General features: G+C 41.1%; 1 protein-coding gene across 1 annotated transcript in view; it reads right to left on the bottom strand.

The window, feature by feature from the left end:
• vwf (von Willebrand factor) overlaps positions 1-13782 on the bottom strand; it is a 122608-nt gene extending 108826 nt beyond the window's left edge. Inside the window, exons 1-6 of the mRNA XM_073066229.1 lie at positions 13651-13782; positions 13282-13339; positions 12831-13004; positions 12615-12717; positions 10696-10904; positions 3399-3523 (exon numbers count right to left, since the gene is read on the bottom strand). Coding sequence (XP_072922330.1) covers positions 3399-3523; positions 10696-10904; positions 12615-12717; positions 12831-13004; positions 13282-13339 — 669 coding nt within the window. The 5' untranslated portion in view covers positions 13651-13782. The remainder of the gene's footprint in view (positions 1-3398; positions 3524-10695; positions 10905-12614; positions 12718-12830; positions 13005-13281; positions 13340-13650) is intronic.
• Between the last annotated feature and the right edge of the window lie 5510 nt (positions 13783-19292).

Below are 19292 nucleotides of genomic sequence, written 5' to 3'. Positions count from 1 at the left end.
TATTCTATCTGTTATGTTCCAACTTCATTTGCATTGAACATATATGCAGAAATAAAGAGTGCTTTGTGTGTAAAAGTCAACATAAACGTATAAATGTAGGAACATTCAAGATGACGAATAGGCTACCGAACACCACAAACCTGCTCCACCATCCAAACAAGATCATGACTGATCTGACGGTGATCTAAACTCTACGTTCCAAGCTACCCATGACAATCGGCCTCCTTCTTGCTTACCAACAACCTATCAGTCTCTATCTATATTCTTTGATTACAAAGTGTTCCAAAGACTCATGTAACATGCTGTAGGGCTTCACTGCTGTGTAACATGCTGTAAGGTTTCACTGATAATGTAATGGTTTCTCTGTAGCAGCAATGTTTGTGTTATGACTAGAGATAATGGGGTTAGGAATGCTGTTGTTCTTTCTTGTGAGCTGGAAGAGAGATTTTCGCGGGCTTTTGCCGGGAAGAGATGAAGAGAGAAGACGCGAATGGAAAGAGTTGGTAGACCGCCAGACGGGGTGGGCTTGGAGTAAGGGTCCGAAGGGCAGCAACGATCGGAGGAGGTCGATGGTGAACGATCAACTTATCAGTGATCTCCAACGATGTGCAACAGACTGTTTAATAAGATTGAGCCCTTTTTTCTTTTTTCGTTTCTTTACTAACCATATAGTCAAAGTAAGAATTATAAAGTTGAATCATTTAATCACATCTTGTGTACTGTTTGTCATTTCGGGGAACCGATTTGTAACAGGGGACACATCGCGCAGCATCCACCCAAACGAGATTTCTTAAGTTTGGCTGGGCCAGGGGTTACACCCCCTATATTAAGCCAGTAGCCAAAGTGAGAGTTGCACTCACAACCCTCTGAGGGGAAAAAACATTGTCACAAAGCTGTCTTAAATAAGGGTCCACTTCTCTACATACAGTTGCCAGCAAACCTAATTATTCACTCTCCCCCACCATTCCTACCAGAGGAAACATCCCTTGCACGTCCACCATGTCAAGACCCCACTGGTTTAATCTCTTATTATTCTATACTCCTGCAGATAGAAGCCTAGCCTATCCATTATTTCTTCGTTTCTTCATTCAGGGTTCAAAGGAGGTTCACAAAAATGATTCCAGGATTGAATAGCTTCTCATATGAACATTTTTTTTATGGCTCTGGGCCTGTATTCACTAGAATTCTAAAGAATGATGGGTGATCTCATTGAAACTTATTGAATGGTGAAAATTCTTGATAGAGTGGACGTGGAGAGGATGTTTCCTATGGTGGGAGAGTCCAAGACCAAAGGACACAGCCTCAGAATAGAGGGGTGTCCTTTTAGAACGGAGATGAGAAGGAATTTATTTAGTCAGAGAGTGGTGAGTCTGTGGAATTCATTCCCATAGATGACTGTGGAGGCCAAGTCTTGATGCATGTTCAAGGCAGAGCTTGATAGATTCTTGATTGGTCTGAGCATGAATTGAATTGACTATTACTTACACCTTCGTATACATGAGGAGTAAAAATCTTTGCGTACGTCTCTGTCTAAATGAGCAATGTGCAATTTATAGTAATTCATAATAAATAGTTTGTACAACAAGACAATCAATATAAGATAGAAATACAATTGTATCAGCATGAGTTAGTCAGTCTGATGGCCTGGTGGAAGAAGCTGTCCTGAAGCCTCTTGGTCCTTTCAGTTATGCTACGGTACCGCTTCCCGGATGGTAGCAGCTGGAATAGATTGTGGATGGGGTGACTCGGGTCCCTTATGATCCTTCAGGCCTTTTTTCACACACCTGTCTTTGTAATTGTCCTGAATAGTGGAAAGTTCGCATCTACAGATGCACGGTACTTGTCCGTACCACTCTCTGCAGAGAACTGCGATTAAAGGAGGTACAGTTTCTATATCAGGCACCAGTCAGGATGCTCTCAATTGTGCCCCTGTGGAAAGTTCTTAAGATTCGGGGGCCCATGCAAGATTTGGAGGTGTTCTGGGATCCTTACTTTTTGAGATTTTTATAAATGACCTGGATGAGGAAGTGGAGAGATGGGTTAGTAAGTTTGCTGATGACACTAAGGTTAGACGTGTCATGGACAGTGTGGAGGGCTGTCAGAGGTTACAGTGGAACATCGATAGGATGCAAAACAGAGCTGAGAAGTGGCAGATGGAGTTCAACCCAGATAAGTGTGAAGTGGTTCATTTTGGTAGGTCAAATATGATGGCAGAATATATTATTAATGGTAAGACTTTTGGCAGTGTGGAGGATCAGAGGGATCTTGGGGTCTGAGTCCATAGGACGCTCAAAGCAGCTGCGCAGGTTGACTCAGTGGTTATGAAGGTGTATGGTGTATTGGCCTTTATCGACCGTGGAATTGAATTTAGGAGCCGAGAGGTAATGTTACAGCTATATAGGATCCTGGGCAGACCCCACTTGGAGTACTGTGCTCAGTTTTGGTCGCCTCACTACAGGAAGGATGTGGAAGCCATAGAAAGGGTGCAGAGGAGATTTACAAGGATGCTGCCTGGATTGGGGAGCATGCCCTGTGAGAATAGGTTGAGTGAACTTAGCCTTTTCTCCTTGGAGTGACGGAGGATGAGAGGTGACCTGATAGAGGTGTATAAGATGATGAGAGGCATTGATCGTGTGGATAGTCAGAGGCTTTTTCCCAGGGCTGAAATGGTTGCCACAAGAGGACACAGGCTTAAGGTGCTGGGGAGTAGGTACAGAGGAGATGTCAGGGGTAAGTTTTTACTCAGAGAATGGTGAGTGGGTGGAATGGGCTGCCGGAAACGGTGATGGAGGCAGATACGATAGGGTCTTTTAAGAGACTTTTAGATAGCTACATGGAGCTTAGTAAAATAGAGGGCTATAGGTAAGCCTAGTAATTTCTAGGGTAGGGACATGTTCGGCACAACCTTGTGGGCCGAAGGGCCTGTATTGTGCTGTAGGTTTTCTATGTTTCTATGTTTCTTCAACCGTCAAAGCCAGTATGTACAGGTCATGTGAGATCCTCAGTGATGTGTATGCCGAGAAACTTGAAGCTGTTCTCCCTCTCAACCCCAGATCCATCGATATCAATGCGGTTAGCCCGTCTCCATTCGTCCTGTAGTCCACAACCAGCTCCTTTGTTTTTGCAACATCGAAGGAGAGGTTGTTTGCTTGACACCACTGTGTCAGGGTGATGACTTCTCTGTAGGGATACGGGGAGAAGGCAGGAGACTGTGGCTGAGAGGAAGATTGGATCTGCTAAGATGAAATGGTGATGCAGACTTGATGGGCCAAATGTCCTCATTCTGCTCCTATAGCTTATGGTTTTCTGGACAAACTACCTACTCAAAATATTTCCCCAAAAATATCTATAATTCACTGTTCTTATACACATGGCACTTTTACTTTATTGGAACTTACCATTTTGATTGCTTCACCAGACATGTTGCAGGTTTTACTGGGAGCAGACACTCTGCTGCACAGCTCCTCAGCACCACCCATTGCCCAAGAGTTAGCAAAATCAAAGCTGCTCTTCACTTGGAAACCTGAGAGAGGGAAATAAGATATCGAGGTTTTTGACATATGCAAAAGTACATGCATATACAGGTGTAGTAAAAACATACTTGCAGCAGGTTCACAGACACAGAGCATCAAGTACATAACATCTACAAGGAAAACTTAAGTTATGAAAAACTAGCAAAATCAAGTTAATATCACCGGCATGCGCCATGAAATAGATAGATAGATACTTTATTGATCCCAAAGGAAATTACAGTGTCACAGTAGCATTACAAAAGCACAGATATACAAACATAAAGATAGTAGAAGAGAAATAAGAAAGAATAAAAAATAAGTTGGGGCAGCACAGTTGTCTTAGTTGATTACTAAAGTGCTCCTCTGTTCAGCCAGGGATGCATGCAGAGTGTGAGAGACATTGGCCAAAATTGTCAGGATTTCCCATAGGGTCCTTTGTTCTACTACAGACTCCAGTATGTCCATTTTGACTCCAATAACACAGCCAGTCTTTCTAATCAGTTTATTGAACCTGTTGGCTTCACGCGTGTGATGCCATTGCCTCAGCACACTACTGCACAGAAGATTGTACTGGTGTCAACAGATTGGTAGAACATGTGAAGAAGAGGCCTGTCTACTCCAAAGGACCTCAGTCATCTCGGGAAGAAGAGGTGACTCTGGCCCTTCTTGTACACAGTCTCTGTGTTGGTGCTCCACTCAAGTCTGTCATCCAGGTGCACCCCAGGTACTTCTAGGTACTCCCCTCATCCAAGTCCTTGCCATCAATAGTAACAGGGAGCAGTGCAGCCTTGGTCTTCCCATGTTATTCTGCAGCAGCAGCAGTACATTGCAATGGATAACAAAAAGCTATATGATAGCAATGAGAAGAGGACATGTCCTGGGTGATGTAGATCCTGAACGATAGATGTCACCTTTTTCAGGCATCACTTTTTGAAGATATCATTAATGTTGGGGAGGCTAGTGCTCACGATGGAGCAGGCTGAGTTTACATCTTTCTGCAGCTTTTCTGAATCTTGTGCAGTGGCCCCTCCATACCAGATGGTGATGCAACCAGTGAGAGGGCTCTCCCTGGTGCAAGAATGTTTGGTGACATACCAAGTCTCACTCAAACTCCAAATGAAACATAGCTGCTGTTGTGCCTTCTTTGTAACAGCATCAACTGGGCCCAGGACAGATCCTCAGATACTGTATGCCAGCACCCAGGAACTTGCAATTGCTCAGCCTTTCTAGTGCTGACCTCTCAATGAGGACTAGTGTGTCTTCCCTCAACTTCTCTTTTCTGAAGTCAACAATGAAATTCTTGGTCTTACCGATGCTGAGTGCTAGACTGTTGTTGTGATACTACACAGCTATCTCATTCATGTATGTCTCCTCATCACCATCTGATATTTGGCCAACAATAGTTGTGTCATCCACAGTCATGTAGATTGTAAATGTCACAACTACTGTCATGAGTAGAGCAGTGAGATAATCACGCACCATGGAGATGTGCCATTGTTGACTGTCAGTGAGGAGGAGATGTTGTTTTTGATTTACATTGACTGTGATCTCCAAATTTGGTCTCCAAATTTGAGGAAGTACATTCTTGCTATTGAGGGAGTGCAGCGTAGGTTCACAAGGTTAATTCCCGGAATGGCGGAACTGTCATATGTTGAAAGATTGGAGCAACTGGGCTTGTATACACTGGAATTTAGAAGGATGAGAGGGGATCTGATTGAAACATATAAGATTATTAAGGGATTGGACACACTAGAGGCAGGAAGCATGTTCCCGCTGATGGGTGAGTCCAGAACTAGAGGCCACAATTTAAGAATAAGGGGTAGGCCATTTAGAACAGAGATGCGGAAAAACTTTTTCACCTAGAGAGTGGTGGATATGTGGAATGCTCTGCCCCAGAAGGTAGTGGAGGCCAAGTCTCTGGATGCATTCAAGAGAGAGTTAGATAGAGCTCTTATAGATAGTGGGGTCAAGGGATATCGGGAGAGGGCAGGAACGGGGTACTGATTGTGTATAATCAGCCATGATCACAGTGAATGGCTTGAAGGGCCGAATGGCCTACTCCTGCACCTACTGTCTATTGTCTGTTGTCTACTGAACATGATGAACTGCTTCTCCAATGCCTGCCTGAGGCGGATTGTACTCCACTGCCAGGATGATGGTGTAAAGCTCCCTTGATTGCTAGATGTTCCAGGTCAGATGATCAGGACTAAGACAGAACCAACACATCTCTGCACATCAATGTGTTAATCATGAAGCATTCTCCCTCTCCCCTACCTTTAAAAGACTCAGCTGACCTACCTTATGGTGAATGGTGGAGCCATTGGCCTGCGGCACTGTGCCTGAAGTGGCAGGGACAGCCATGTTTCCATGAAGCAAAGTGCACAGCAGCTCCTGCTGCCCCTCTGATACTGCAATCTTGCTCTAAATTCTTTAGTTTTATTTTACAGTGACTGTACATTTGCCAGCAAGATAATCAGGATTGGGGGTCTAAGGCCTTTGCCCTTCAGTCGTATCTGTGGCTCAACACGCTTTCCCCACTTCCATTTTCTTAAAGGGGAACTGCACCTGTGACTTGAGTCTGCCATTCGGGGTCCATCGATATTGAAGGTCAATAGATATTTGAAACATCTTAAAACAATGTTGCTTACTGAAGACCCATGGCTGTGACTGTGGAATTTAGCTGTAGCAGTCCTTAATGGAAACACTTGATGATTCCCATCAGTGCTGCAAGCAAAGACTTGCCGCTTACTGGTGCCATCAAGTTGGCATTGACTATACAAGAAATAACCAAATTAGAACAAAAAAAGTCTACTGCAGAGCAAACTGGTCATAGTGAGGAAGGTGATTACCGTGGTGCAGGTTGCTTCAAGACTGAATGGTTGAAGAGAAATGGCTTTTCTTGAACCTGCAAGAGTGGGACTTCAGGCTTCGTCACATCCTGCCCAATGACAGCTACAAGAGGTGGCATCCCCGATGGATACTTGATGATAAATATTGCCTTCTTGAGACAGCACCTCATGTAGAAACTTCTGATGGAGGGGATAAATGTGCCCATGACACACTGGGCTGAGTCCATTATCCTATGCAGCTTCTTATGTTCCTGCATTAATTTTAACATTCAGGGGAAAAATGACCATCCTAGGCTTCAACCAATTTCTGATGCATAGAGGCTTTTTTTTGTTAAAGAGATAAATTTAAGGGTAAAATCTACTTCTGTATTTTTGATAAAGCAAGACAGAAAGCATTAAATCACTGACGTTAAAGATCACCTCTTTTTTTTGCACAGTGACAATTTATCCCAACCCATACACACAAGCAATGGCATTTACAATGTGAATATGACTTGTGTTATTAAGTTAGCAATTCATTTCTACTTTGTTTAGACTTTCATTTTCTGTCATTATTACAATTCTTACTGATGTGTTTGATCGGAGGCCATCATTTTCCAGTAATCTGAGCTCATATTTCAGCACAGTAATGAAGGGAATACTACCTCACTGGAGTTGGGACATTCTACAGTGATGTGATTGCCTGTTCTTTGGATGTTATAGATTGCATTAATCTATTAAAAGAAATGCTAGTAGGTTCTTGTCATAATGACATTTTTTTGCTTTGATCAATACCCACAAATGATAAACAATTCATCACTACCCTTTTCTTGCTCGTGGATCTTATTGTCCAAATTAACCACTGTATTTAACTACGTATTTGACGTCTTCAATGTATTGTTAAGGCCTTTGCGTTCCATATCAGAGGATCTGTCCTGGGTCAAGCACGCAAGTGCCAATGCAAAGAAGGCATTATTTTTACCTTTTCTAATTGTTTGTATAGTAACTGTGTACCAGTCTTTGCGAATTATGTACCGGGATACACAGATCCCTCTGCATCTCAAAACTCTGCACTCCCACCATTTAAATAATAGGCTTCTATTTTTTTTACCAAAACTGACTTTTTCATATTTTCCCACGTTTTTGCATTTTCCAGATCGTTGTGCATTTACTAAACCTAATTATATCCCTTTATAGCCCCTTCATGCTCTCTTCACAGCTTACCCACCTATATTTGTGTCATGTTCAAATTTAGCAACTATTCGTTTGTGTTTTTGTCCAAGGCATTTATAAAAATTACAAAAAAGTTAAAGAAAAACTAAAGCAAGGAGTAGATAATTTAATGCACCAGTTAAAGTTGCCAATGACGCTGGATTTCCAGAGCATAAAACATTGTTTATATTGTTAGTTTATTTTTTTTATGGAATGTGGGTGTAACTGACATCCTGAATTGACTTCTTACTGAGAAAAAAGTTCAAATCGCATTAGTGGCTAGATATAACCTAATAGAATAGACCAAGGAAGTTGCTAAATCCCTTCCCTACAGTTCTTTCTCTGAAGTGGAGTGGTAACCCTGTTGCATTTTATTGACAACTGGTTGGTTTTACAATTGCTATTATGTCAATCATTATTATATAGTAGAAACTGATTTAATTTAATCACTTATATCAATTGTATTCTCCCGATAACATAGATTTCCTAATTAGTAATTAATTTGAAAGTTAGGCCCAGCAGATGTACTGAGAGATCTGCACTGTTCCCCAAAGTTGTCAGAATTTCATACATTCATTTATTTACCTGCAAACCACTTCTGTTGTTACTCATGTGAATAATAACTCCGGGGGAAAATAAAATCTATAAAGTCCGCCCTATCTGACACCAGCATTTTCAGGGGAGAAGGGTCTTCGGCAGTATTTTCAGGAGCAGATCAGAATTTTAAATGGATTTCTTGGAGCATTTGCAGGAAATCCGCACTATTGTGTCAAAGTGCTAAGAGCATAATAGTTTTTACAGAAGTCCCTTGAAGATAGCCAGGAAATCCTTAATATTTGCAAAAGATCCTCAGGAGCATATCAATTAATAGAAGGACTTACTGGAGGCAAGTCAATATTTGAGGAATATTTCTAGTGGATCCCAAGACAATCTTAGTTTTTGTGGATTATTTCCAGGAGTGTTACAGTTTTCCAGGAAGATATTTAGAGTAGAGAAGTAAGCCTTAATCACAAAGCATTTATAGTGCAGAATCAGAATCTGGCCTATTACCACTGACATTTGTCATGAAATTTGTTGTTTCTCCGCAGCATTACAGTGCAATACGTAAAATAGAATAAGAAATACAAATAAAAATAAATAACTAATACAAATAGAGAGCAAAAATAGTGAGGTAGTGTTCATGGATTCATTCTCCGTTCAGTAATCTGATGGTGGATTGTGTTCCTAAAATGTTGCGTGTGTGTAGAAGTGAGATTAGCAAGTAGGATAAAGTAGGTAAGAATGTAATGTATTCATAATTAGAGTGAACAGTTGGTATAACAACATTTACAGATTATAGTAATATTTGTATGGAGTACCCAGAGCAACAACATTCACTGGTAAAGCCTGGATAACAATAGTTACAGGGAGCACCTGAGATAGGAATATACACAGGAAGTTCTCAGGATTAATAGGAATTAACTTGGGATATCATGTTTGCTTTGAAAAATTAAGATGATAATGTCAACCGGGAAGGAGGAAGGTCACCATCTTGGAACATTAAATCTGTTTCTCTTTTCATGGATGCCGCCTGACCTGGTGAATATTTCCAGTATGACTTGTCTATCATAAAATCGTTGGCATAATGCCACAGCAAGTAAAGCTGCTGCACAGATCGAGTGGTCCAGGTTCATTACATTAAACAGCTGTGATGTTTCTGCTGCTGGACTGTCAAGTCATCAGCTGGGTCCATCCGTCTCCAGACGTTTCATCCCCTAACCCGGAACATCCTCGGGATGGTAGGACAGGAGAAAGTGATCAATCTTCTACCCCCGACGGTCAGATTTCCAGCTACTATCGTCCCTTCGAGCCAAAGCCAACTGGACGCTCTCTCTGCTGCTTGTGCATGGTGTTAACGGCTCTCTCCCTGGTTCTCCCTCGTATCCCTAAAGCTGCCATCATCTTCCAGCATGACACAGCGGGAAATCCTCTTGCCCCCACTTCGACAGGGAAGTTCCACATCTGCTAGCCTTGCTGTCTGCAGTCCGCCACCAGGTCTTCAGACCCCGCAAGCTTCCTCTTGTCGCCTCTTGGCATCATGTCTCCCATCGTACTGCTAGCTCTATCACCACGAGCTTCTTTGCACTCTCTGACAATAGTAGAATGTCTGGTCGAAGTGTGGTCTCTACTATTGGTGGGAACACCAACTTCTTTTCAAGATCAACCTTCATCTCCCAGTCCTTTGCCATGCTCAGGATTCTAACTTCAACTGCGGGCTGTGTAGAGTCTGAAATTCTGCAAGTGACAGTTTGACCTTCCCTGGCTGCTCCAGTTTCAAAGTGCAAAGTTCAAAGTCAACTTAATATCGAAGAACATATATGGCACCATATACTCCATGAGATTTATTTTCTTGCAGGTATTTAAAGGAAAATAACAAAATACATTTTTTGTTTGAAAAACTACAGTATATATAACAAAGTCTGACAAACATCCAATGTGCAAAAGAGGACAAATCATGCCAATAAATAAATAAATAAATATTTTTAAAAAGGCAACAAATAAATAAATAATATGGAGTGCTCAAGTTATAGAGTCCCTGAAAGTGAGTCTGTAGGTTGTGGAATCAGTTCAGTGTTGAGGTGGGTGAAGTTATCCATGCTGGTTCAGGAGCCTAATTGTTAAAGGGTAATACCTGTTCCCAAACCTGGTGGTGTGGGACCTAAGGCTCTCGAGCCTCCTGCCTGATGGCAGGAGCAAGAAGAGAACATGGCCTGGATGGAGTGAAATTTCCTCCACGTTCCAGAGCTGCAGCCATAGGTTAACTGCCTAATGTAAACACCCAAAGTGTAAGTGGGTAGGTGTTAGAATAATTAAAGTTTCAATAGGGATGTGAGACAGATTGGAATACAGGGAAATAATGAGAGAGTAGATTAATGGGAATACTCTGAGAACTGGCATACATTAGATAGACCAGATACATTAGATACATTATACAGATACATTAGATAGACCAGATGGCCTTCTTACATGTCAGGAGAAATATGCAATGTGAATTATGATATGAGATGATCTCAGGAGATGATCACAACAGCACACCAGCATCGGTTGTTAGCTCACAAATGTTTGAAAAGTTAATGATTTCTTGTTAGCAATCATTCCATTACCTTCTTGAGTCAAGTAATCGTCTTGGGGGAAGTGATTGTAATTGCCACAGAGTCCGCAGGTCCTACTGAAATATTTTTTAGACAACGTGATGGCTACATTTTCATTGGTATCAATCCTGGCGGTGAACCCATATTCATTGCTTGACATAATATAGTAGCCTGCTTCTGTCCCAATGTACACACCATAAGTTGTAAATGGGAGCTGGATCCTAAGCAAAATAAAAACAGACAAACTAGTTCAGAATTATAGGCATGGAGTTCACTTATACTGTAATCCCTACAGTCAGTATCTACTGAGAAGGAAATACTTCAAATTAACCTGTGCTAGGTTGAGAAGATTGACCCAAGTCTGAATGTGAAGAACACCAAGGGCATGATTTTGAGCTTTAGGAAAGTGTAGACAACCCAACCCTTTCTGCGAGTATGACTCCTCCATAGAGAGAGTTAAGTGCACCAAGTTCCTGGGAGTTCACATCATGGATGACCTCAGCTGGTCCCTCCCTGAACAAGAAGGCACAGCAGTGCCTCCACTTCCTACAGAGATTGAGGCAAGCAAGGCTCCCACTCGAACCCCCCCGCCTCCATCTTCTGCATTTTACAGGGGCACTATTGAGAGTGTCCTGACAAGCTACATCTCCATCTGGTATGGGAACGGCCAAGCATCAGATCAGAAGTGCCTACAAAGGACTGTGAGGATGACTGAGAGGATCATAGGGGTTCTCCCTACCATCCATCAGGGACATTTAACAGGAGAACTGCGTATGCAGCGCCCTTAGTATCATCAAGAATCCCACCCATCCGTCCAGCATCCTCTTTGACTTTCTACCCTCAGGCCGTAGGCTCCGATGCATAAAACAAGAATGGTCAGAATGAGGAACAGTTTCTTCCCTCTGTGTTAGGCTTCTGAAATCCCTACTGTATCGCATTCAAAGTTTCACCAGCTAATCTATTTTGTACCTTACAACAATTAAATTATGTACTTTACTTTGTTTATTTATGTGTAATTCATCTGTAGATTTTATCCTTACTTTGCTAAATTTTTGTGCGTTATATGTGTGTTATGTGCTTTACACCCTGGTCTGGGGGAAAGTTGTCTCTTTTGACTGTATCCATGTATATACTTAAATGACAATAAAACCTGACTTGTCTTGACTTCACATCTAGGGTACGGATAGTTTTGAAGCTAATAGCAAAAGTGAAATTGGCAATTTACCTAACCTGTGAATTTTCCCATCCTCTATTCAGAATGAAGTTCTCCCAATGTGTGTCACCATAAAATTACCGATGCTCAGATATATCAGACCAAAGTAGATCCTGTTTTCTTTAAGTCTTCTCTTCAGCTAATTGCAATGTAAACATCACTGGTATAAAATCCAAATTTGGGCCATGCTTACAGCCAGGCTTCCAACCTGATAGGACTTGATGTATGTTGCTTGAGCATTGCCTGGTTCGAGTCTGAACTGCTTTGCTTTGGTTCAGATCTACATGTCCCTGCGTATATGAATGGATAGTTGTTTTTGAAAAAGCCAGAAACACAAATATTAAGCAACTGGGGAGGGGACCTTCCCTCTCTGTTCTGGGTTGTACTCAGAGAGATCTATTGGGTGCCAAAGGCCCCAAAATCACATTGGTTTGAGTAGCGAAAGCCCTTCCCGGTTCCCAAAATCATAGAAGCATGAGTCATATGATCGTGATACTGAATGGAACAGGAAGCCATTAGACCTCAGGCAATCTGAGAGCTGACTTTGGCAATACTTCACAGGAGATATTGCAACATAACAAGTCAAAACAGGAATAACATCATGACAATGGTGTTTACAATTTTAAAATCTGTAAACCAAAGAACAATTGGCCACACTATCAGTCTGTGAAGCAGGGTCAGTGGGACCGATGAACCCAGGATTAGTGAGATCCATTACCTTTTCTTCCCTACTGACACTTCTCCTTTTAAAGTGAGAGTGACCTCAAAGTATTCACCCAGGTACAGAGTAATGCTTTTCCGTTTTCCATTCTGGTAGTTACCTGTAAAAGATGGGACACTATCACTTGCCAAGCATTGCCCGGGAAGTCAATCTCATGCAAATTAAATATGCTTGAATACAAAGGCTGCAAGTGAAAAAGATGAAGTGAGATACCTAAAACTGAGAAGGAGTTTTTGATGCAGTCGCCAGCCAGCTTGTAACTGCAGTGCCCTGGGAACTCGTAAAACTTCCCATCGAAGGTTTGGATGCGGTCGTGTCCGAAGAGACTACATCGGGCATCCTGAGACGGTTTGTTCCGGACCTCAGTGAGCGATCGTTTCCCTTGTCCTGGTAAACAAACACATGGAGCTCCATATCATTCACTGCCACATTCTGATTACCTCCCTGCACCGTTACCCTTCAGTTTGATTCCCACTCCCTATTGTTGGAAGTTGAGTCACCTGTGACAAGTTAAACTATTCTTCGTCCAAGAGGTGGGAGGAAAACAGAATAAGTTTGTCCAGCAGCAGAAGTTCCACTTAGAAAAAAACAAATCTATATATCAGCGACTCACAGCTTAACATGCACTACAACCCCTTGTTAGAAGACAAACTGCCCCTCATACCTTGAGAGCAGAGCGCCAACGCAAAGACCAGAAACAGTGACAGGTAACAGCTCACCATCTGTGTGAAGCCAAGAGAAAAACAATTAGCAAAGCTCCGAACAACATCACTGAACATTTTCTCACGTTTTCATCATAGGCAATGTAATTCCCAATTCCTTCTCAAGTTCCTTCCAAAAATAATTTTCCACTTCAAGTAGCCTCATTCACTGAAGGCAAGGGAGACTGCAGATCCAGTCTGTTGCTGAAGTAGTCTTGTTCATTTCTTTTTTAACTCTCTGGTCTATGCTTTGAAACATGTTTGAATTCCACTCCCCCCCCCCCCCCACTGAAGTGCCCTACAGAGAGGCTAAGGATACAAACAGCAGTTACCTCAGCTCCTACAGGCAACAATTTTTGAGACAAGCAAAGCGACTTCAATGCAATGTCATATCAGCAGTTCTGAACTTCAGGAGCAACCACTTCCAAGAGCTGTGAAGTGTCTTCTTGGGAAAACAGGACAATTTATAGAGGGCAGGAACTGTGCAATAATCAACAATGAAGACACGGGGAGGGAGACTTTGCATGTTATATCCGTTTGCTGAATTATGGTATCAGATTCAATAGAAACTGCACAGCCTTAATTGCCCAAAAGGAAACAATGGAAGGAAACTAGATAAAACACGCTGACAGACTTACCAGAACTGAAAGTATCAGACAGCTCCTAAAACAACCATTCTCCCCCCACCACCTCCTGCGATCCGCTACGTGACCGGGACATATTTCACACTTCATATCATGATTCTGCCAGTAATTTTATTTAGTTGATAATGTCTGGAATTAACTTATATTTTGAGCTGACTTTTATAACAATTGTACAGCGGTTAAGAATTTTATTGCAATAATTTTTGCTGTATATCTGAAAATATTTGTTAGTTTTCCAAATGACGTACTTTTTTTTATTTTAGAATAATTAATGCGTACTCTGAAATAACTTCAGACACAGGGAAAGTCTTTCACTTGAACCGGATAGGTATTAATATCTTTTCCAAGAAAATAAATGGATCCAGGCTGCAGGGGCGTAACCGATTTCACACACAGTGAGAAACTTCATGTTAAAGCCCAAAAAGAGGAAGAATAGGATTATTAAATTAGGAGGCACACTAATATAGCTGTTTGCAAAATGCCAATATAGTGCCAGCAATCCAGGTTCAATGCTGCTAACGTCTGTAAGGAGTTTGCAAATCATCTGGATTTCCTCCCCATGATCTGGTTTCCTCCCACAATCCAAAGACATACAAGTTAACAGGTTAATGGATTCCTTGGGTGTAATTGTATTACAGTGTTACAGTATTACAGCGGAGTAAAGGGAATTACAGAGGCATGAGAGAGGAGTAGGCTTGAACTGATTGGAAAAGAACACTGGTAAGGATGATGACAGAGTAGCAATGGCTGAAATTTCTGGAAGCAATTCAGAAGGCACATGAAACACAGTCACGGCTAATAAGAGAATTCAAAGCCAACATAAAAGCCAAAGAGAGGGCATATAATAGAGCAAAAATTAGTTGGAAGTTAGATTGGGAGCTTTTAAAATCGAATGGAAGGCAACTAAAAAAGTAATTAAGAAGGTCAAGATGGAATACAAAAGTAAGCTAGCCAATAATATTAAAGAAGATACCAAAAGTTTCTTCAGATACCTAAAGTGTAGATATCGGACCACTGGAAAATGATGCTGGAGAGGTAGTAATGGGGGACAATGAAATGGCAGATAAACTGAATAAGTATATTGTATCAGTCTTCACTGTGGAAGACACTAGCACATAGCACTCCTCCTTGCTTAGCTATAAACTCCAACTCAAGATGGAATGCATCTCAACTCAAATATGCTACACATAGCTCTCTAATCATCATATATATAGTATATATATACATCCAGACAAAGTTTCAAACCAATGTTTTCACTTTGACCATGCCTAGATGACTGGCATGTAGGTCCTCCAACACTTCAGCTCTCAGCTTGGATGGTACAACACCTCTCAATCCCCACATAAGGCAACCCCAGGGCAAGTGCATCCCAGTACTGGTGACAATAGGGGAACTAGAATTTCTGCTGCACATTCCAGCCAATGTGAATAACCCACTACTATAAAGGGAAGACTTTTGATTTGCATTAGGGAGAATACGTCAAGAGGAGTGTCCTATCCTGTAAATTTTTCAGGTATTTTCTTTACCAAGGGTAAATGGGACAATCCATCAGCATTTCTATTATTGAATTCCTTTTCAATTTAATCATGTAAATGTATCCTCCAAGAAACACAGCCCATCTCTGCATTTCTGCTGCTGCTGTCAGAGGAACACCATTCCGTGGATTGGAAATGGACTGCAGTTATTGATGATCAGTAATGAGGGTAAACTCTCTTCCATACAATTACTGGTTGAAACATTTTCACACCCCAAACCAGACTCATGGCCTGTCTATCAATCTGTAGTTAACTTATTTCTGCAATGGTAAGGGAACGTAATGCAAAAGCTATGCGGCGTTCACTTCCATCATTCATAAAATGTGACTTGACTGCACCTATACCTTAAAGCAAGATGTCACTGGCAAGCTTCATTGGATGATATGGATCATAATGTGTGAGTACAATTTCTGTCGTTACCATTTTGTTTGTCTTTTGGTATGCTATCTCACACTGCTATGCCCATTGCCACTTCTTCCCACTTTGTAATAATGACTTCAAGGGTGGAGCACAGCTGCAAAGTTTGGCAGGAACCTGTTATAGTAATTAACAAATCCTAAAAAGGACCCTAACTATGACCTGTCCTTTGGCCTTGTCATCGTTACCGGTAACAATGATGTCATCCAGGTAACACTGAGTGCCTGGGCTGCCCTGCAGCACCTGGTCCATAGCTTTCTGCCAGAGTGCAGGTGCAGATGCCTCTCCAGAAATAAACCTATCATAGCAATAAATTCATTTGTGAATGTTTATGGTGAGAAACACTTTGGACTCTACTTCCATCGCTGCCTCAGATGGAATACTAGAGATCAGGAAGGAAAGGCAATGGACAAAGCAGTGTGTGATGGATTTCCAAAGGTCAGAGGAAATGGTGATGTCAAGAACTGTCCACTTTGCTGAAGTGAGTCCCTCTAGAAAGTTTTGCAAAGATATCCTCTATCCTGGGCAGAGGGTATTGACCTACAGTGGGTATTGGATTGATGGTGACCTTAAAGTCACCACAGATCCTGACAGATCCATTCCGCTTGCCCACTGGTAACACTGGTGTTGCCCATGGGCCCCACTCAAACTTGGAAAGAATTCCTTCAGCCTCCACGGGATCTAGCTCTCTAGCTGTTTTAGCACAGACAGCATAAGAAAGCAAACAGGCTTTGTAAAACTTTGGTGTGGCATTTTCATTTAACACTATTTTACCCTTGATATGCTTGACTTTTCCATTGCCATCTTTGAACACTGCTATGGCATCATCCATTTCTTACCTAATTGGCTTTCAGTTGACTCTATTCCAGGGGATCTGACATGCAAATTGTGGATGAATCCCCAATCAAGCTGTAGTTGTCTCAACCAATCATGACCCCACAATGCAGGCCCTCCTGTTTTTACCAGATGTAAGCCCAATGTGGCTTGTTGGTTGTATTTCACTGTTACAAATGTCATTCCCACATAAGTTACATTTCTCCAGTGTAAGTTCTTAATTGGATCTCTTCAGGATTCAGTTCAGTATCTTTGAAATGTCGATGAAACTCATTTTGTGGAATGACTGAAACAGCTGAGCCAGTGTACAATTCCATTTAAAATAATTTGACGTTGACTTCTGGTGTAAGTCATGTTGCTTATCTCTTATTTGTTTTTACATTGTAAATCTCAAGGCTGTCAGTCCTGTATCACTCACATTATTATCAGATTTTTCATCAACAGCATGCAGATTAGTCCTCTTTGAAACTGCAAATGGACTTCTTAGATTTTTCTCTTCTCTGTGCAGTCCATTCATTTTTTTCTGTCTAACATGCTCTTTGCACATTATTTGTCCCACTTTGATGCATTTGCTTCAGGTTTTGCCTTTAAACTTGCATTGGTCTAGTGTACGTGAGCCCCTGCCACAACTGCAGCATAATTTGTTTAGCCAGGCCAGTTTCTGTTTAGATATTGCAATCTTGTTTACACACTTTCTTTCTTGACTGCAACTCAATTGGTCTCTCTCTGCTGTTTCCATTGATACAACAGTTCCAACTGCTCTTTTAAATGTCTGTTGTGCTTCATTTAGGAGTCATTTTTTGACTACTTCTTGTAAGATTCCATAAGCTAAATGCAGGCTAAATCTCAGTGCATTAATAAGCCCATCTCTGAAATGGCAATGCTCAGCCAACTTCTTCAGTTCAGCCACGTAAGCTGAAATGCACTCCCCCTGTTTTTCACTCCACTTTGAAACCTAGAAGATTCTGGAATCAACAATGGCTTTGGTTCTAAATGTTCCAGCATTACATTCATGATATCATTCAAGCTCAATTTGGCTGGTTGGGTTGGAGCAGTCAAACTACTAAACAAGCGCTATGCTGCTTGACCTATTTCACTTAGTAAAACTGGCACTTGTTTCTCATTGGCTGTTCCATTTGCTTTAAAATACTGCTCAATTCTTTCAGTATACATGATCCACTTACCTGTTGTGCAGTCAAGCACATCTGTTTTTCTGATATAGCCACTCATTTCTGCTTTTTTATTATAATTATCACCTAGTACTCATTATATATGAACTTGTGAATTTCATCCATTTTCTGCCTTTTTTTTAACTCGATCGTCTTTTGTCTCCCGTAAACAAAAAAAAGTGCTGTGTTTTTTTTTTAAACTCGAATATCACATTCCTCACCCCCCCCCCCCCTCCACTTTCCAAAGAGAAATAGGCTGTACGTTTTTTTTAACTCGAACATTTTGCTGCTCTCTAACAGGTAGGTAGTTGTCTTTGGTTCATTTTAAAACTTCTTCATTGCCACTGCCATGTTTTTGTAATTCCTAAAGGTAATCGACAGTAAAACATGGGAGCCTGGGCAAAGGCGTCTACTTGTTTTTACTCTAATGAGGCACTCACCAATGACACGGTAGCGTAATGACGTATTTTATTCTGTACTTGTACATAACCTGTAAACAACAAAAAATGCTTAATCAAATAGTATATTTACAATATCACTCAAATATTACTACAATATTAAGTAGTAGTTGCAATAGTGGTTACATGAAAATAAAGTAGAATTTATGAAAAGCTACACATAAGTAATGACTGACACAACTAATGTGCAAAGGAAGTCAAGTTGTGCAGATAAAAGAATAAATAAATAATACCATATGAGTCTCATCACATTTCACAAGTGTGGTCAAACAAAAAGATGAAATGGAGGCTAGAAGCCAACAAATTTATCCTCCTCCTCGGCCCTTCAACTCACCATTCAGCCCATTTATGCCAGGGCTGGCTGTAAGTTGAAGTACATCTCATCCATTTGAATGGGATCACCAACCTCATGAATAAAGGAAATTGCAATCAGCTTTGTGATTTTTTTTTACCTTTCAGTAATGTCTTTACCTAATTGTCGGTGTTTTAAAATAATTTATAATATATATTTTTTTTATTTTTTAAGGCTGAATTTTTTTTGTAATTCAAAATTTAGCATTACTTATTCTTATTTTACAAAGCAGCACAGCATTTCATAGAGCAGATACAGTACAGCATATTTACACAGCCATCCCATGACAGGAATACATATAAAACTAAGAAACAGAAAAGAACTTCTAATTTGAGTTTAATTTAACGTGCAACCAAAATTGATCCCACGCATCTTGCACTTTTCCCTCACTGTTAATTCTTCCCAACATGTGTTCATATGATGAAATCTTAACCAGTTCCTCAGTCCATTCCCTCACAGTGGGACATCTGGGATTTTTCTAGTTTCGCAATATATATTTTTTGAAAATTAGTCAGAACCTGAGACAATACAGAACTGCTGATTCAAATCTGTTTTATCTCTTGAT

The sequence above is a fragment of the Hemitrygon akajei genome, chromosome 14 (assembly GCF_048418815.1).
Source record: "Hemitrygon akajei chromosome 14, sHemAka1.3, whole genome shotgun sequence".
In the NCBI taxonomy this organism is placed as follows: Eukaryota; Metazoa; Chordata; class Chondrichthyes; order Myliobatiformes; family Dasyatidae; genus Hemitrygon; species Hemitrygon akajei.
Note: the sequence above shows the minus strand (reverse complement) of the source record. Positions and strands in the feature narration are given on the sequence as shown.